General features: G+C 48.8%; 1 protein-coding gene across 1 annotated transcript in view; it reads right to left on the bottom strand.

The window, feature by feature from the left end:
* Positions 1–773: 773 nt before the first annotated feature.
* Positions 774–20,327, bottom strand: part of POLR3A (RNA polymerase III subunit A) — a 46,889-nt gene continuing 27,335 nt past the window's right edge. Inside the window, exons 19-31 of the mRNA XM_079794320.1 lie at positions 18,670–18,807; positions 16,582–16,752; positions 15,654–15,767; positions 12,124–12,210; positions 11,955–12,037; positions 11,262–11,432; positions 9,241–9,334; positions 8,434–8,526; positions 7,211–7,375; positions 6,573–6,737; positions 6,218–6,349; positions 5,046–5,178; positions 774–3,030 (exon numbers count right to left, since the gene is read on the bottom strand). Coding sequence (XP_079650446.1) covers positions 2,882–3,030; positions 5,046–5,178; positions 6,218–6,349; positions 6,573–6,737; positions 7,211–7,375; positions 8,434–8,526; positions 9,241–9,334; positions 11,262–11,432; positions 11,955–12,037; positions 12,124–12,210; positions 15,654–15,767; positions 16,582–16,752; positions 18,670–18,807 — 1,695 coding nt within the window. The 3' untranslated portion in view covers positions 774–2,881. The remainder of the gene's footprint in view (positions 3,031–5,045; positions 5,179–6,217; positions 6,350–6,572; positions 6,738–7,210; positions 7,376–8,433; positions 8,527–9,240; positions 9,335–11,261; positions 11,433–11,954; positions 12,038–12,123; positions 12,211–15,653; positions 15,768–16,581; positions 16,753–18,669; positions 18,808–20,327) is intronic.

Below are 20,327 nucleotides of genomic sequence, written 5' to 3'. Positions count from 1 at the left end.
AACCAATATGCATGGTCCTAAACATCCATTCACTAACACTGCAAGTATGCTGGGGCAGGGGAGAGGACAGCAGCATGCTTTCCCAGGGTCTGCAGGCTGTGTCCTCTGCTCAAGACACACCCTCTGGTATCCACACCCAAGGGAAAGAGACCAAACTGGGGGCTCAAAGGGTTCTGAAGGGAAGGTTGGAACCTGGGGCAGGGGGTGCTCTGGTTCAGAGGGACCCCAGTGAGGCCTGGAGTGCTGAGCCTGCCCACAGGAACCAGGCCCTAGATTATGCTAGATGCACTTCTTGCCAAGTTTGATGCAGAACCTCTTTTCTCTACCCGCTTTGCTGAACTATTTTAAGATGCACCTGTATCTAATGGACCTGTTTTACTGCTGTTATTTCTAGTTCTTAGAACAGTGCCTTTGACATAGGAGGCCCTTATTTGAATGAACAGTTGAGCTGGCACCTGGTCCATCACAGGGTGGGGCTGGTGCTTATTGCTGACCCAGCACCTGACAGTGGGCCTGCTGCAGGGACATTGGTTATATTGAGTCAGAGCCCGCGTATATCCCAATCATCTGCTTCACAACCCACAGCAGCGATGTCCAACCTTCTCATCAGGGCACACATAAACTACTAAAATGCTGTGGCGCGCGCGCGCGCGCGCGCGCGTGTGTGTGTACACACACACACATACATATATACAAATATATATATATATATATATATATATATATATATATATATATATATATATATATATATATTGCCGATCAGACAGAAAAAAAAAGGTATATAGTTTTGACTCATTCACACCTAATGGCTACTGTTGTGTTGACTGTTGTCTTTTTTTAATTTGTCACTCTAAGGGAAAAGAGGTCAGTGCTCCTGACTAAACGGCCAGGCACTGCAAGCTTTACAAATTCTTGCAGCACACCAGTTGAAATTCGCTGACCTACAGGATGAATTGCTACAGTTTTATGTATACCTATTTTTCCTCTTTTGAGCTTTGGTAGAAAAATAGAATTCTGCCAAGAGAGAGCAAAAATTTACGAAAAATCGTTATACAGTGTCAGGTTCAATCAGACATGAATCAATGTGAATGCACACGGATAAACCCGGAAATGGAAACACACCATAATTCAACTGACACACACTGAAACTCTGCGATGTTCCTCCTACTCAAAGTGCTGAACACAGCAGGGGTTGTAACGGAGGCAATAGCTATTTTAATCCTTTGTAAAAGATAAAAAAGGGCAAACTGCTAGACAGATGACTAAGCAGGAATATGTATCTGTGAATGGCTGAGACAGAATATAAATGTTTTCTTATTTCTTCCCAAAAGGCCCAGAGTAAACCCTAACTTACGGCGCTCACTCTGGAGAACACATGGCTATCTGGCCTTCAAGCTCTGTGCTCACTATAAAGTCCAGTGCCCAGGGCAGGGAGATGATTCCATTAGGGACAATTTCACCACCTCCCATGGCACACACAGCAGGAAGCACACAGTTCCCAGCCAACATTTTGTGCCTGTGGTCCCAGCAGGCGGCAGGACCCGAGAACCAGTGCCTACAGGACCCCTCACTTCTCACTGGGTGGTGAGCTCCCTCGCAGAACCCTTCTGTTCTGAGACACATGCTGATCTACACCCAACCCATCTGCAGCCACTGCAATCCTGTCCCATGGACTCGTCAGCCCCCAGAGCGCTCCCAGGGGGCCAGGGCTCCTGGCAATGCGTCTTTGTTACTCACAGAAACACTACTGCCGCCATCTCGCCTCCCCCATTTCAAGCATGTGCCACACAGAGGAAAGTGGGTGCTGCTGGTGTTCCCTCCTGCCACCCTATACTCCAGAGGCCATGAAACCCACCCCAGGGAGGGTGCAGTCACCAGCAGAAGATGGCCTGGCATGTGCATCCTATTGTCACAGTATTTACTCTTCGAGGAGTCTGATGTTGCCAACTGGGGCAAGTCCCCAGCTCCCGCTGACCCCACATGTGGGCCTTTCCCTTCCTGTCTGGGTGACCCTTTCACCCCTTACAGCTGGCACCTGCCCCCTGCGCACACAGGCGATTACTTCAGGAGGGTGGGGAGGCCACCCAGGTAGTGCCGGCAGCTGGACCAGCTTCACTCATCACCTCCAAGAACACCGACAATCCCACCCAGCAGGCCCCAAACGCCAGCAAGACTTCTATGGGCCACGAAGAATGGGCCCCCGACTCTGTCACAGGTAGAGTGACAAGGCAGTGCCACAACCTGAAGGAGCTGGAGGCAGACGAAGCAACGGGGTGGCCAGGCCATGAGAGAGCGTTTCAGAGCAGCTGGGGCCTCACGGCGGCTCAGCTCACTTTCCAATCCCAGACAGGCTCATCGGCTCAGCCAGTTTTTCCAGTGACGCTTCAGTGCTGGCTTTCTGGGTTTCTAAGCTTCTGGGTTTCAAAAGTAAAACCAAATAACAAAAACGCCAACTTTTTCAAACTGAACAAATAAATAATAGTAACAATATTTACACAAATACATCACACTGAGAGTCGGGCAGGACCGAGGGGCGGGAAACCTGGGACGGTGCCCTGGCCCTGGGGCTCAGGCCCCTGGTTCCTGGGAGCCGCTGGACAGACAGGTGAGGTGGGATGAGTGAGGACTCCTAGCTGGGGCCTCCTGGTGTCAGAGAGGTAGAGTGGGCGGCAGGTGTGGAGAAACCTCAGCTGTCCTGGCCCAGCACTGCGGGGTGGTCAGGGTCACCGGGTGAGCTGCTCCCGGGGTGCCGGGGGCCTGCCCTGGCTGCTGGCATGGTGGGGACAGCAGGGCCTCTGTCCCACGGAGCACAAAGCCGAGGCAGCTGCTGGTCTCGAGGACAGGAGCCGAGGGCAGGAGTGGTCCCCTCTTCCCGGGACTATGTGACAAGGGGGATGTGGAATTCGTTTGTGTCGAAGATCAGGGGCCTCCTGGGAGGGCTCGGGTCCCTGTTGGCCTTGTGGAGCAGCTTGAAGAGCCCGGTTCCAATGTTCATGGGGATCCCCATGATGATGCATTCGGACACGCCTGAAACCAACCAGAAGGAGATTAGAGAGCTGCGGACACACAGTGGCCTGTCAGGACAGAAACACTGCTGACGGAGGAGCCAGAAACTGGGATTCAAGTCCCAGCTCCATGACACATCAACTGTTGAACCTGGACTGGTCACTTTACTCCTCATCTATGACAGGGGAAGCTGCGAAGCGCAGGCTGGCACCGTGCTCCTAGCTGGTGGAGAGATTCTTACACTTGGGGGAAGGGCAGTGCACGCCCACAGCCGGCTCCCGGCTGGAGACTGATGGCTCAGTGTTCTCTCCCCAGAGCCAAAGACACTCTGTAGCGCTTATGTAGACAGCAAGGCTGGTGAAGGATGCACAGGGACTCCTGAGTTTGCCATCCAGTGTTTGCTTAACTTAGGCCCAGAAGAAAAGCACACTGGACGACATGGGCAGGTGATGATCCCTGGAAACAGCAACAGCAAGCTGTTCACTGTGCTCAGCGCCCAGGCCTGGGCCGGGCTTGAAGGCGGCCCCAGCCTTGGGAGAGGCACAGCTCTAGCCGGAAACACTCAGAAGGCGGGGCTCCCTGGAGAGCCACAGAGCAGGGAGGTGGTGCAGATTCTTTCTCTGAGCTCCAGTTCGGCTTCACAAAATCCAATGTTGGGCTTTGCAGCCGGCTTCTGGCTCTAAAACAAGCGTGTGCCTACTACATTCTGGGCTTGGTGCTATCGGGAAACCAGAGAGGCAAAGGCAAACAACCAAACTAAAACCAACATGCGGTGAGGACGACATTATGTTACAACGTGTACAGGACCAGGAGGAGAAGGAAGATTTCACAGTGGGGGTGGGGTGGCTGTGCCAGGCCCCAAAGGGGGCAGCAGTGGAGAGAGGGGCAGTGGGCAGGGCCATAGGCAGGCAGCAAGGCTGCAGCACAGGCCCAGGGCCTCCATCCTGGTGGCAAGGCTGGGGTGCTGGGTCTTAGCGCCCTTGTCAAGCACACTTGCTCTTATCTTTACCTTGGCTTTGGCCTTCTCTGTCCCAATCTCTGCTTCCTTTTCTTTCCTTTCCCCCTTTATTATCTTAAAGAATTATGTAATTCCTCTTTCCCTTTATCTGCAGCTGATGCCCTTTGAAAGGAGGAAGAGTTCATCTTAGGCGTACACTGACTGGGGCTCCACCTGCCCATCACCTGTGTGGCAAATCCACTCAAGAGCAGATGTGGGGAATGGCCACTAGGAAGCAGAGCTCTGGAGGCGCGGAGGCGGCCAGGCCTGGAATCCCTGTGGCTTGGGGAGGCTCCTGAGCCTCCTGCGCCCCAGCTCCTCACGAGTTCCCACCCCAGGCCTGCAGGATCTTGGCAGGAGAAAGGCTAGAGTGAAGCGGGCACTTTGTAAAGGACCCAGGAAGAGCCATGTGGGCAGCAGGGACTTTGTGGCAGTCCCCCTTCCTTCCTCTCCCAGGCTTCCGGCGGAGATGCACTCCGTGATCGGGGGACAAGGCCAGCGCAGGGCAAGACTCTGCAGTTGGCCGGGATGGCAGGCAAGTTAGTTTCTTCCGTCTTCTTATTTGCAAAGAGGTTTGATACCTACACCTCACAGAGGTGCTGAGATACGGGCATTTAAGGTGCCCAGCACAGGGGCTCCACAAACGTAAAAGGCAGGCTGGATGCCTCTGCCGGGAGTCAGGACAACAGGGAGGCCTGGCACTGCCCGCTCCTGCAGCCTTGGCATCACAGAGGGTGCAGGAGCGGTGCGGCGACTTCAGGGGCTGGAAAGGTTCCTGCACGCGCAGGGTCAATCTTTTCTTCTTGGACCAAAAACCAACTGTCCTGACAGAGCAGCCTCCTAACAGATGTGGGGGGACGTGGGGTGCTCCAGTCAAGCTTGGAAGATAAAAGATCTACTGGTTCCAGCTCCATGATCTGTGACTTTACTGTTAAAAAATAGCTCTGCCTATTCAGTGTGGTCACCTCTCAGAAAGCCCCAGCTAAGGGTCTAAGTTGCAAACACCCCAGGCCTCTGGTGATGCTCTTAGCAAACGTACCACACACGGAGTCCTTCTGCCCAAAGTAGGCGGCGTCGAAGAGGTGGTCAGCCGTCTTCTCGAAGGAGGCCAGCATCAGCACACTCTCCTTCATCTTGGCCAGGCCAAACCTAGTGATGCCCAGGACTTCACCCTGTGCCAAGGGAGACACCTGTCAGACTGGCACCCACGCCACTAATGGAAGCTCAAACCAAACCGCACCCACGGCACCTCCTCAACAGAACAAGCAAAAATCAGCCAAATACAGTAGTTGTTCAGGTCACAACCTCAGGTGTGCGCAGGATCCTAACAGCTCCTGTCCCACCCGCCTCAGTGAGGCTGCCAGCCACTGACAACATGGATCCTTACACTCACAAGGAGGGGCCATGGAACAAAGAGGTAAGAATCTAGAGAAAAGAGAGTACTTCCTGAAGACGTTCATTACGTATCGAAGAACTTAAAACTCAACTTAAAAAGCACAAAGCAGGGAGAGAGTAAGTCCATTTAGGTGTTTTCACCCAAAGGAATATTCTACCACCATTAAAAAGTATACTTAAAAACTATGTAACAACATGGAAAATATAACGTTGTTAAAAAAGGCAGCATAAAAACGGCAGGCCCACTGTTTACTGCAACCGCAGTAACATAACACATGCCTGCAGAGTAAGACTGAAAGGGGGACCTTACAGCACAGCCTCTCCTCCAGGCGGGAGAGGCCTTTCCTCCCACCGAGTGCAGCACAGGTCTGAATGGGAAGGGTCATAAAAACCTGTTGTCCCACAGCGCTGCTAGAGGGGAGACTTTTTTGGGAAAAGAAAAAATACATAACGACCATCCAACCTCAGCCCCCCACGATCATGTAAACTTAGTCTTTTCCTGGAAATGGCTACAGAAGTGTGATAAATGGGTTTAATTGGGAATAAACACCTCAGTTTGCCAGGACATCCCGGCCTTTGGCAATAGCTGGCTTTGCTTTAGGATACATTTCTGCTAAGAACAAAACCATTCTCCCCCTCATACCAGGAGGTTGCAATGTTTGTACTGGCGTTTTACCAGAACACCCAGCCTGCCCGCCAGGCCTTGGTTTTGGGGGGATGGTGACGTCTTATTTTCTCGCAGTGGCCACCACAGCAAGTACTCTGTGTCTCATAAGCAGGCCGGCTTCCTTCTCCTGAGACCGGGCCCCCACGCACCTTGTAGGTCATGAGGTCGGAGAGCAGCATCACATGCCTCCGGTCGATGCTCATGCCGTGATTGACCATCGTGTACTGGATCTCGTTGATGATCGTTGTCCGGGCAGCTTCAATGCCCAGAGTTTTCTCCACCTACGGAGAGCCAGGGTGAGCGGAAGCAGCCACTTCCCGATGCCACCCCCTCCTCCCCCCCCCCCCCCGCCCTCCTCTACCCTGAAGGTTCACGGCAAGCCCCACGCCCTTTCCAGAATCAGATCTTCAGCGGCAGACCCAGAGCAAACAGCTATCCCAGGAGCGCCAGGAACCAGCTGAGGGAGACAGGACGCGTGTAAGGGGACCCGGGTGTGAGCAGTACCTCATACGTGTTATTGGAGGTGGTTCGGGTGCCCTTCACACCGTGAGTGGCCATGACTGCCCGCAGGTTATCACCCTCCACCAGGAGCTTGTACTTCTCCTTCCCACTCTGCTCGTCGATGTGGATGACAGCTCTGGACACCTCTGGGATGCCCTGCACCACCACCTGGACTCAGAGACACAGACGTTGAGGCCCTGCAGTGCCCATGGCCCCCACCACCCGGCAGCCTCAGAAACCACAGCAGCAGAGAGGATGTGGACGTCGGGCCCTGGTGTGTTCCCGGGAGCTTCCCGTTCTCAGTGGGGAGTCTCAGTGACGTCCACGCCTAAAAGTCCTGCCCACTGTTCTGAGGTCCAGGGAGAAGGCAGCAGTTCAGGGAACCGTGTCCTTTCCCAGCGTCAGTTTTATGAGAACAGAGGAGTCTAACAGACAGAGCTGGCATGACAGTTCTAAGAAAAAACTGACAGATTCCTTAGGAGGGTGGCACAGAAGAAGGAGAAACGGGTGCCCCCTCAGTCTCAGGAGTGACAGGACTTAGGGTGCACTGGGGCCTATATACTGATGATGGAGGTAAATGCGTCCCTTTACAAACCTCCCGCACTTGGCTGGGCAGGGCCTGAGGGTGCCTGTCGCCTCACCTTGGGGAGGTCCTCCTTCAGGAACTGCAGCACATAGTACATGGAGCTCTTGCTGTTCTCGCGGGGGGTGACACACACCACGGCCTCGCCGTGAACAGCCACGTCGCCCGGCTTCACTCGGAGCTTGGACATGCAGATGGAGTAGCGCACCGTCTCCGCATTCACCTGCAGGGGCCAGGGGCGCCGCACGCCCAGGGCATTACTGACCGTTTGGAGCCTTTGATTCCAGTATTTCTCAGCCTTTTGCCATCGTGCCCCTCTAAGAAGTCTTTTCAGGCTTTTCCTCCCCTAATCTCTCTCCCCACCATGAAATTCTAATACTAGAGATACACTGTATTTGTTATGTACTGTATGTCTATTTGTGCTTATTTATAAAATAGTTTCTTTTTATAGTCCCTCCACACCCCCACTGGAAATGCATGCTCAATTCATGGCAGCATGCCCGGGCTCCAGGGGAGTCTGGAGTGCGAGGTTGGTGGCCAGAACAATTTAAAAGCATCAGTGCCACTTCCCCTGCACTGACCTCACAGCTACTCGTATCTACACTCCCGGACGCGGCCCCGCTCTTGTGCTAAAAGGACAGAGGCAGGTGGCCAGAGCCAGCCTGGAGAAACGCCGACCTGGAGAACTGGCTGCTCAATTTGGGTCATCTTTCCCATGAACAAACACATGAACCTGGTACTTGAGAGAAGGGACACAAAATGTGTGAAGACTAGTATAGGTTTTAACTACCTAGAGAGGGAGGGAGGTGCCAAGAAGTTACTCAGTTTGCACCCCGCCTCAGTCTGTCCCTGAGAAGGGCTGATAATCTTTCAAACATAAATGCCAATATGGTAAGTAAGGGTAACCTGCCCACCCAAACACATTCACTGAGCTAGCCAGGTGCAGTGCTGGTGCTGGGGCCTCAGATGTGGAAGACACAGACAGCCCTATGGCCCTTCTAGACACTGGGAAGACGGACAAGGAGACCAATATTGCAATACTTTGTCACAGTGAAGGGGTACGGTGGCCTGCACAAAATTTCAACTAATTTCCTGTGTGGTGTTCAATGGCAACATCTGTGTCAGGTCAGGTTTAGAAAGAGACTGTAAAGGTGCAAGAGACTCACACAGAAGCACCAAAGGCAAGCCTCTGCAGCGCGCCCCGTGCCTGGCCTCGCTCACCAGCACCAGCCTGGGACTGACAGAGGGCGACTGCCTCTACACATTTCGTTAACGACTCACTTCCAGCCTCAGAAGTCTAATCCGTTCCAGGGAGAGCTTGACGAGGATAAAGCAGTCGTCGGGAAGGAAGACTTCTTCGATATACTCTGAAATCTGTAGTATCAGAAGACCAGCACGTTAGTCAGTCACTTTCCCTTTTTCTAAAAGCATTCACTGCTTGTTTCTTTCTTAAAAAAATATATGTTTCTATTCATTGAGAGAGAGAGGAAAGAAGAGGGAGATAGAAACATCGATGAGAGAGAAACATCATCCATTGACTGCCTCCTGCACTCCCCCTTCTGGGGATTGAGCCTGCAACCCAGGCATGTGCCCTGACTGGGAATAGAACCTCCATCTCTTGGTTCCTGGGTTGACACTCAACCACTGATCCACACCAGCTGAGACACTGGCTGTTTCTTGTATGTGTCCTGATTGGGGATTGAATTCGCCACCTTGGCATTATCAGATGGTGCTCTAATCAATTGAGTTACCTGGCCAGGGCCTGCTTACTCTTTTTTTTTTTTAAAGTTGATTTTAGAGGGATAGGACAAGGGAGGGGAGAAACTTTGATTTTGTTGTTCCACTTATTTATGCATTCACTGGTTGCTTTTTGCACGTGTCCTGACCAGGGATGGAACCTGCAACCTTGGTGTATCTGGATGATGCTCTAACCAACTGAGTACCTGGCCAGGGCCTGCTCTCTCTTTTCTTTTAAGGACATAGAATAGTGTGGACACACCGACTGGCATACCTACTGCACCTGGCTTTTATATTTCCTTCCAATATGATGATCTAGTTTTCTTATTATTAAGAGGGATTTCTCCTTACCTCTCCCAAGAGAGTTTTCTCAATTCTCCCTTTCACGAGGCGAGCATAATCTGCATCGTCATCCTTGTCTAGCTGAGCCGTGATGATTGGAGTGCTGTGAAAAGTAAAGCATAAACAATGTCAGCACGAGGAGTAAGCCTGCTCGAAGACGGCTGCTTTGTTAAATCCGCACACAAAAGCAACTGCAACTTATTGAGCATTTGCTGTGTCAAGCTGCTTCCTCAGACATTCTCATTTATTATTTTAAAATATATTTTTATTGATTTCAGAGAGGAAGGGAGAGAAATAGAAACAACAATGATGAGAGAAAATCATTGACTGGCTGTCTCCTGCACACCCGCTACTGGGGATCGAGCCCACAACCTGGGCATGTGACCTTGACCAGAATCGAACCTGGGACCCTTCAGTCTGCAGGCCGACACTCTATCCACTGAGCCAAACCAGCTAGGGCCAGACATTCTCATTTACATTTACTATTTTTGGAGTCCATGAGGCAAACCACTCTACCAGTGAATGAAATGCCTTTCATGAAATTCTTTTTGACCAAGTGCACCTACCTCTTCCTCTTTGGCCCTAATAAGTAGTTAATTTAGTTCTGTTCCCTGAGTAAAATGGCTCTTTGTGTATTTTAGCTTCCGCCATCCCTTTCCCCTGCCCCATAACCTGCTCTCCAGGACACCTCCAGCTCCTCCAACACCCACTGTCCTGGTAGTGTCCCCTGAACACACACTCCTGGACGAGACTGACCACCTGGAGAAGGCAGGCGGAGCCCCTGCCACCGTGGACGTCTATAGTTGCCATTCTACAGCCAATTGCAGCTTTTCTTCACTTAATGCTGTGTTTACTCAGATCACAGACAAATCATCAAATGCACTGTAACATATTTCTCTATTTTCTAGTCTCAGATCACCTACAAATCCTATCATGAAATCACGTGGGAGTCACAGAACATGACCACAGCCCAAATGGCAGACACATCAGTCAGGTATGGTTAGGCTGGAAATATAACATCAAAAATTTGAAATCTGCCCGGCTGTGTGGTTCAGTGGTTGAGCGGCAACCAATGCACCAGGAGATTGCCAGTTCAATTCCTGGTCAGGGCACGTGCCCAGGTTGTGGGCTCAATCCCCAGCAGGGAGTGTATCAGAAGGCAGCCAATCAACGATTCTCTCTCATCATTGATGTTTCTATCTTTCTCTTCCCCTCTAAAATCAGTAAAAACATATTTAAAAAGAAAAGGGAAACCTAGCCCTGGTTGGGTGTGCAATGGTTAGCGCGATGGCTTGTGCACCGAAGGATCTCAGATTTGATTCCTGATCAAAAGCATGTACCTGGGTTGCAACTTCAATCCCTGGCCTTAGCCAGAGCATGTACAGGAGGCAACCAATCGATGTGTCTCTCTCATATCAATGTTTCTCTCTCTCCCTATGCCCCTTTCCACTTCTAAAAAAAGGGAAAAAAAGATCCTTAGGTGAGGATTAACAAAAACAAAAGAAGTTTGAAATCTACATTGACACATTGCTGTCATTTTTCCAGTAGTTTTTTAGGTTTCTCTCTTTTATGTGACCAATGGCCAAAAAGTACCACTTTTATTTTTTATTTTTATTTTATTTTATTGATTTTTTATAGAGAGGAAGAGAGAGGGACAGAGAGTCAGAAACATCGATGAGAGAGAAACATCGATCAGCTGACTCCTGCACACCCCCCATTGGGGATGTGCCCGCAACCAAGGCACATGCCCCTGACCGGAATCGAACCTGGGACCCTTGAGTCCGCAGGCCGACGCTCTATCCCCTGAGCCAAACCGGTTTCGGCCCACTTTTCAATTTTGACTTTACATATCTAGTTTCAACTATTTTTTTCCAGAGGGTTTTTTAAAAACTAAAATTATGATTAACACAGGCATGCCACTGAAGTTTGAGATACTGCTCATTTAAATAGCACATGTTACAAGAGAATCACTGCTTCTGAAAAAAACGAGACAGGCAGTATGGGAACAGAAGGGAAACGGAGGCGGGCACCTGATGGCCTTAGACGCGTTGATGATCTCTTTGATGCGGGGCACACCCAGGGTGATGTTCATGGAGGCCACGCCTGCAAAGTGGAAAGTCTTCAGGGTCATCTGGGTGCCTGGCTCACCGATGCTCTGGGCACAGAGTGCACCTACCGCAGAACCAGGCTCCATCTGTGCCCTAGAAGGAAGATATGGATGGAAAGTCCAGTCAAACTGCCAGGGAGAAACTTCTGGTTATTTCTTTTCAGCAGAAAAAAATGCCTTCAGGGTCAGGAAGAAATTGGCAACGAGCCAAGCTGTGCTGGTGGCAGAGGAGGAAGCTGGCATAGATCGGCAATACCTGCACACAGGAGACACAATGCCCAGAAGGGTCAGATAATGAAACTGAATACTGTGTGCCTACTTGTGGTCAACTTGCAATGACTGGGCCCCAATGTCTATTACCTGAAGAAGATATGAGAGCCTGCTAACAAATGGAACTGAAGGTAGAGACAGGGGTAGCACCTGCCAAATATATATTGGTAGTTTCTCTGTGGGGAGAAAACACTTGGAAATTTCTTTGCAATTCCACACCTTGGAGCATCCGTTTATACAGGCAATCATTAAGTGGTGCTGGTGCAGAATTTTGTTTCCATGGGCCAATAGGAAGGATCTGAGACCCTTGTGACTACCCAGTCGTCTAAGACAGTGAGCATCCTACCTCATGTACTTGTCCCTACAGGTCTCCAGAAACTTTTCTATTTGGGTGGGGGTGATCCGGTCCAACTGGTACAGCACCCGGGGCTGGAAGAACAAAACCAAGTGCAGAGTTAGGGCTGGTACCTGAAAATACCCGAGTGTCCGCCCTTCCAGCGGGGAAGGCCATTTACCTCTGTTGTGCCGTTATCGTTGATGCCGTATTTATCTCTGGTTTTCTTGATCTTCTCAGAAACCCCCTTAATGAATTTCTTTATTTCCTGAGTGATTACACAGCAAATATCAATAATTCAGATGATATGATGTGTTTTATAAACTTCAGTAATAGGCAAGCCCATCGTATCACTGAAATAGTGACAGCTAAATGTATACTTAAGGGATACAACACGGATAAAGTTCCTACTACAAAATGTTTCCCCAAGGGATACACCCAATCATCCACACCCTGGACACAGCGCTCACTGGTTCAGATGTTTCTAGGGCCTTTTTTCTCCAATGATGCTTCAGCAGAGGCCCACACCAGCCACTTTCCTTGCCCTGCCATGTCGCCCTTACACTAGGTAAGCCTTCTTACCTTCCGCTCTCCCTTTGCTCTCCTGGCATACACACTGCCTCCATTCACACAGCTCAGAGCAGGAGAAATGCACTGTTATACTTAGTCTCTGGACTGATTAACTTCAGATTTTCTCCTGAAGTCGTTAAGATCCATTTAAAAACTAACAAGCTAAAGCATAGCTTTGCAGACATTATGTACATTTCAAAGGAAACACCCCCACACTCAGCTCCCTTACTCTCACCTCAGCCTCACCCCTTCAGTCTCCCGCTCCCTTCCCACACTATCAGAAATTTGGAAGGGTTCCTGGAAACCGCTCTCAGCTAGAATTGAATGAAACATCAGTATATTTGCTATTCCTGCTGTATTTAAGAACAGTACTCTCAAAGGACAAAAAACAAAAAGGACGGAAGAACAGAACTTTAAGCCGCTAAATGTATACTTAAGGGATACAACATTAGGATGGCGACAAAATGGAGCAAGGAAGGTGAGAAGTACATCATGAGGAGGGCAGCATTGGAGACTACAGACCTGCGGCAAAGTTTTCTGGCAACGCTCAAAGGGGAAAAAACCCGTCTGTTTTACAGCTGACAGTGTGTCTGTGAAATAAACCCAGCCTCATGGTCACTCCCAGAACCAGGACCAGCCGTCACCTCCTCCCGCGAGTGCTTACGGAGGGGTGTGCTGCGCGGTAAGGAACTGCCCCCTTCAGAGTGCTGCTCCCAGGGCGTCACACTTGATAGGACTGACTCAGCACTTCTCAAATGAGCTGACAGCACACACCACAGCAGAGCAATCTCCCCGGGCATGACTCTGCCTAATGGAATATTCAAAGGCAGCATGCCCTGTGCCGCCGCACTTTTCCTCTGTGTCATCCGTGGAAACAGCCTCTTCCACATTGCTGATTTCCTCCCCACCTTCTTGTTTAGCCGCTGCCGTATCCTTTAGGGCAGGGGTCCTCAAACTTTTTAAACAGGGGGCCAGTTCACTGTCCCTCAGACCGTTGGAGGGCCGGACTATAGTTTAAAAAAAAACTATGAACAAATTCCTATGCACACTGCACATATCTTATTTTGAAGTAAAAAAACAAAATGGCAAAAACACCCGCATGAGGCCCGCGGGCCGTAGTTTGAGGACGCCTGCTTTAGGGCAAGCTCCTGAGAGCCCTCTTGGCTCAGATGCTGCCATTTGTCGCCAGGTGTTAAAGGTGCCCCACCTGTCGGTGCAGGGAAACTGGAAAGAGAGCCCACGGCCGGGCATCTGGAGGAACTCTGCACACACGGTAGAGGGGACACACCTAAAACCACTCCCCAGCTCAGGCACTGGAAACCAACCTTTAGCGGCCACCCGCTTCCAGCGGCTTTGCTGAAATGACTTACACAAAAGTTAGACATTCTGGAGGTTAAAAAAAAGGGCTCATTTTGCAGAAATGAAAACTGAAATAAGCTACTAAGAATTCAGCTGAATCAACCCATGCATACTACAGGGAACTCACAACATGGCAAATGACAGGCGATTAATCACACGATTAACTAGCAGTTAGGTTCTCACACTCACACCATAGTAGTCTGTGAGCAGGGGCACCAGCCTCTGGCAGGGCCAGGGCTCAGCGCCACTCAGCAGCCGCCTCCGCTGCCTCAGCTCTGGCAAGGCGAGGGCCAGGACACATCTCAGAGGCGCAGACAAATCTGTCTGGCCAGCGGATTTTGAACCCTCTTGGCAAAACCAAGTTCACCAGATTGTGAGCCACTGAAGGGCAAGGACATGTTTAGTCATCTTTGTGTTCCCAGGACCTGCACAGTGTATGACACAGTGCTGCTCACTGACTAAATAAACACCGAGGTCAGAGGTCACCCATTAACCCTTGTCAAAGACAAGCAAGGGGCCCGTCCAAAGTGACGCACAGGGAGGCCTGCTTGCCAGCCCTAGGATGAGGGCTGTCGTCTCCAGGGCTGGCAAGCAGCCGAGTGCTGCTCGGGTTCAGCCCTTTATGCTCGGCAGTCGCAGCATGCGAAGTGCGTTACCTCGTTATATTTCTCATAGCCTGTCTCAGTTAAGGTCTTCAAGGACAAACAGAGAAATATGTAAGTAAATATAATGATGTAGAAAAACAAAATCATAGCTCTAACTTGTTAGTTAAAAAATCTATGGAAAAACATTAAAACAAAGGCACCCAGCCTAGCCATACTCTTGATTTAAACATATTACATTCTGTAAGATTCTTTTTCACCTTTCACTCCTCAACACATGAAAGGAAGAAGTGAAGCTTCCTTAACTGAAAGCATCCTTGCACTTTCACTCTGTGGCTTTTTAAAATGTTTTAAATATATTTTTACTGATTTCAGAGAGAGGAAGGGAGGAGAGATAGAAACATCAATGATGAGAATCATTGATCGGCTGCCTCCTGCACGCCCCCTACTGGGGACTGAGTGTGCAACCTAGGCATGTGCCCTGACCTGGAAATGAACCATGACTTCCTGGTTCATAGGGTGACGCTCAACTACTGAGCCACACCAGCTGGGCATGGCTTTTATTTCTGATATACTGAAAGGGATACATTCCTGCTGATTTTTTGCTGCATTTGCATAACCAATCAGCACAAACAAGAAACGATCGGTTCCTGCATCCCTTTGCTTTTGATCATAATCACATAAAGAGAAAGGACTGCTTAAACGGGTCAGTGACATTAAGAAACCAAAAACAAACAAACAAAAAACCCCTTAAGATTGTCCCCAGGTACCAGCTCCCCTGAAGAAAAAGGAGGGCAGACTCCATGGATTTCTGATCCATACCGTAGTAGGAGAAAGAGCGATTAAAAGGATACTGAGACAGCACCACTACCAATACAAATTATTGGAATTCAGAATGAACTAAGAAGAGCTGGACTACAGGAGGGATTATGCACAAATCAGTTCTCTAGCTAAAGCATTTTTCTTCTAATAGGAAAACACTTGTGTAAAAGCCACAAACTAAGAAAGATTGGGATAAATTCTTCACATTGGCTGCAGAGATTTTGCCTCAGCCATTCTTTAATTTTTTAAACAAAGAAACACTCTTACACAACCCCCCCATTTCATGAAAGTGCCCTGCTGGCCCTTGGCCACCACTTTCTGGTGACAGCCAGGTGGGGCGATCAGCATCGGAGCTTACCTGCAGGAAGCTGTCCTGGCAGCAGAGGAACTCGTGCTTCTTCATGATCGACTCGGTGCTCAGGACCAGTTCGTTTTTACTGAGCGCAGGCTCGCTCTGACACGGGAAGACTGCCTCAAGTGTTCAAAGGACAAAGTATGATGTGGCGGGGCAACGGAGAAGGGGGCAATATTAAATGAAAGAAGCTATAAGAGACAGGATACTTAGAGGGATCTTCTAGCAACCTGTGATGTTTTTCTCCTTCAAAACAAGTTTTAGATTCTACCTTTAATATGAAGGTGGAAACGGTAAACTGGTACTCCACTTACACAAAGACTTCTGGGTATTGTCACATTGCTCCCAAACTTCACCCCAACCCAGATTTGCATTAAAAATACAAATTGTTGTTTTAAAAAATTCCAAATATTTTAAGAGTGAAAATATTCCACCACCCTCAAGCTCACAGCATTTCCCCAAAGATGTAAGGGCTACATATCATCCTAATGCACAGGCAGACCACTATGTATCTGAATTCTCCTCCATGATGGTCTGCCTCTACCACAAACAGTGCTGGAAAACACTCTTAGATCATTTCTGCAGGGCTGGTTCCTTTAAGAGGAACTATGGGAGCAAAAGCACCCACATTTTAATTCAGAGCTATTCTAAATTATGTGAAATGTAACTGCTTTTCACACCCATGACTTATAACACTGGCCTGTTACATAGAAACAAAAGCCCTCTTCTACTGGCATTTGATGACTAACACTAGACTTTGAAATTGAGAAAATATTTTCCTTTAATATTGGAAAACTTATACAGAGTAACACAAAAGGAAAATACTAAGCCAGTAGTTGGGTAGATATGATTGAGCATTAAACTGTGTGTGATTTTCCAAAGGGCATCTCCATTCTAAGAACATTCCAACCCCAGATATAATACTAAATCTTACTTTGATGTTGTCCAGAACCCTTTTAAACTCCAAGGGCTCATCTTTTCCCTCCATAGCTGCGGGATCTAAGCCATCTCCCCCGTAAATGAACTGTATGATATCTCCCGTAGAGCTTCGGACTGTCAAATCATACTGTGAACAAAGATCTTCAAGGGACTTCACAAGCCTTCTCTAAAAGGAATGAAACAGAAAACAAAGACTAGTCACATGTGCAGAGGATGAGATTTCCAACTCTAAGTTTCAAGGTTACTAGCCCTTTAATCACATAAAAACATTTTATTAGAAATCCCTTAAAAAGATTCCCCTAACCCCAAGAACGAGGCCAAGAGTGCCTCACTAACCTGTCCAGTGGGATTTAGAATATGCCCAACCTCCAGCACTTTAGTGTGTTTTAGAATACCTGCAATTTAAACCCCATCTACCCTGAAGGAATATGCAAACACTGTTTTCCTAGCCTGCTGTGCCTCCTCTCTCTTTCTCCCTAAGGTATAAATTAATGCAACAGCTTTGCATTTCTAAACACAACTTAATCTCGGACCCCCGTGGACTTCAATATGAATTACAGAGGATCAGGTACAGACCCTCTTCTGGGACAGGGGAAGGAGAACAGGGCCAGCATTGTGTCTGAACCAGCAGGCAGCGGCCATTTCTCAAATCTGCTTATTGGGAGGGGGGAGAGATCAACCAAAGGTCTTGTGTGCATGCATATGAGCCTAATCAATGGTTAAGTTCAACAGGGGGTTGGGGCATCCATGGGGAGGGGTGTGGGATGGGAATGGGGGGATGAGGACAAATATGTGACACCTTAATCAATAAAGAAATTAAAAAAAAAAATCTGCTTAGGGAACACCTTCCCCCAGCAGAACCCACTGCAGCAGCAATGTGACGGTGGCTCAGTGAATTAGGGAGAAAGAACTCTTCCTGCAGGCAACTTCAAAACAAAAATCCCTCCTGCCAGAACCAATTTGTTCACGTTAACACACTGCTCTGGGAAATCCATATTCTACTCCAAAAGGTAAAGACAAAAAATAAAGTCAAAAGACATTCTGGCAAGAGTGATAAAAGCATTTCAGTCCTTGGGCTTTTGACAAAAGCAGCACACTCCAACATTGAAGGGCAATTTCCCATCAAAAGATGATTAAAAGGGAAGTATCGGTAATGACACACCACACGAGGTACAGAAGAGGGTATAGAAGTAGGTGTCTACTGGCTGGAGCTGATTTCACCCTTAGCGGCCTTGTTTGTCTGGCCCACTCGTTCACATCTCTGGATTAGCAGCACTGGTTCCCAGTTTGCAAAGCGCCATGCTTCTCAGACTGGCATCCACAGTGGGAGACAGAGGACACAAAGCTACAGCGAGTTCATGGTCTAGCAACTTGAAGTGTTAACTTTACTTGGTGTTGTAAGTAGGTAAAAACATTAAAATTAAACAAACATATATTACTAGTACAGAGAAGAAATGAAAATTAGACTGGAAAAAAACCAACAAAACAAAATCCCTTGCTAAGGATTTTTTTTTTTCAGTCTATGGAAGAACAAAGCAGGAATGTTTCCACTCCTCTGCAGCAGGGGCACAGGAAGCCCTCCAGTTTAAATGAACCCCTGGACCTGTTATCCTAGCCTGTACACACAGTGGGGAGCCTTCCCTCCCAGCTCCCCTGCGGGCACCAAAATGCCAAAATAGATTCTTGGAGTCCATTAGATGATACTAATAATGAGTTACACATAGCTGCAAAGTGAAGCAGAGTCCTCTCAATAGACAGGAGGTCCGCACTGCCACGCCCATTTGTGTGCATTAGGAAACAGAGGCTCAGTGAGGGTCAATCGTTATGTCCCAGGATGCACATTCTCCTCCCATAGAGCCTTGCAAAGTGTGGCTCTGGCCTGGTCTTGATCATTCGAGGTACACAGGATTTGGAACATTAACATTACCCTTTTTTGTTAATTTCTTCTGTTTCTGAATTTTTCCTTTTATTACCAAGACAGGGTATATTTTAGCTCATGTACAAAATATGTAAACACTCAGCAGTCAAAATCCACAGAGCTCTGTCCTACTCTGTTGTCAATGGCCTACATTTCTTTAATTACCTGCATGTATCCCGTTTCAGCTGTCTTTACGGCTGTGTCGACTAGACCTTCCCGGCCAGCCATTGTGTGGAAGAAAAACTCAGTTGGTGTCAAACCAGAATAAAAGCTATTAGCCACAAAGCCTTTGGCAGCTGGGAGCTAAAGAGAGGTAGAAAAAAAAGAAAAATCAAACAAAAAAAAAGTTCAGGGTCCACCATTCCAAAACCCATTCACATCAGAAAATGCCACACCTTCCAGCTAGAACTCCCTGGCCACTGCCCTCTCCTGAAGTGGCGGGCCTTGTATACTCTTCCCTAAATGAGAAATAATTTGGCACAACCCCTTCTTACCAGAGACAAGGAGGGTGAGGTCCCCGCCAGGGCTGGTGCAAGTGGCTCAGGAGAGAAAACCAAAGCCTGGGCTGCCATCCCTAGAGCAGGCGGGCAGCCAAGGACCTCGGAGGGCACTCGCTGACTGCAGCAGCCGGCCCGTTTCCTGGGAAGTAGTGACTCCCTTAAAGACATCCTTCCTGGGCCAGGCCTGTCCACCTCCAGAACATAACCATGGGCTGCTAATGTTTACGGGGTTCACTTGGGGTGCTGGAAATGTCCTAAAATTAGATGATGGGGATGATCACACCATCATGTGAATATACTTACTAAGTCACTGAACTGTACGCTTTGAATGGGTGACTATGACATGTACAATGTATTTCAGTGACACTGTTAACAATACACACATGTGTAAAGCACCATGTGAAATGGCCAAATAGCCTTTAGTCTGGATAAGTCTATGCTCCTTAGAGGACAATTGAGATGAACAGACCAACCTCCTGCTTCCTTACTGTGTTTAAGGGGCAGCTGGTGGACTCAGAGACATTTCTAGGCAAGCAGACTTCCCGAAGTCTAATCTAGCACTGGCCCAGGGACCGAGAAGTCTGGATGCCCCTGGCCTCTCCTCAAATTAGTCAGCTGCCCTACAACCCTGAGCCTGACACGCACAGGCAGATACCATTCCAGCGATCACTTATCTGCCTGACTCTGGTGAATTCTGACCAGGGGCAGAGGACCTGCATTGTTCCCAGAGCTACCTGATACAAAGACTCCATACATCTCAGGACAGCAGTGCTGTCTGCCTAGGAGGGGCTGAACAGAAATACTGCAGTTCCAGTGGCAGGAGCTGCTGGGCTCCACACCCAGAATTTGCTGAGGGACCAAATCTACTTTACGTTCTGTAACTACAGGTTTAACAGTTGTCTGCCCCTGAATCCCAGAACAACCTCAGCACAGGTCTGCCTCTCTCTGCTTACATTAGCGCCCAAACCACAAGGCTAATAGAATTCAGAAGACATTTAAAAGCTGAGTTTGAGAATTCCAGAGGGTGAACCTGAAATTTCTTGGTTGGTTTAAGTGTGGTTTATACTATTTAAAAATCCTTATACTTTTATGTAAATCTCCCCAAAATAAGCAAACAGATTGAGCATATATATAAATATTCATTCTGATTACTTAAGTTGGATGGGAACCTGAAATCCTCCTCCTCAGAGAGGAACTTCAAAGGGGGCATTGTCCAGGCCTTACAGCTCTGTTTTAACAAGGCTCCTTCTACGCGACCCGGTTGGGTTGAAGAGGCAAGAACGACCCTGAGCAGTGCCCGCCCTTGTATGTTGGTTGGCAGCT

Source organism: Cnephaeus nilssonii (assembly GCF_951640355.1).
Source record: "Cnephaeus nilssonii genome assembly, chromosome: 16".
NCBI lineage: Eukaryota > Metazoa > Chordata > Mammalia > Chiroptera > Vespertilionidae > Cnephaeus > Cnephaeus nilssonii.
This window is presented reverse-complemented; position numbering and strand designations above follow the sequence as displayed.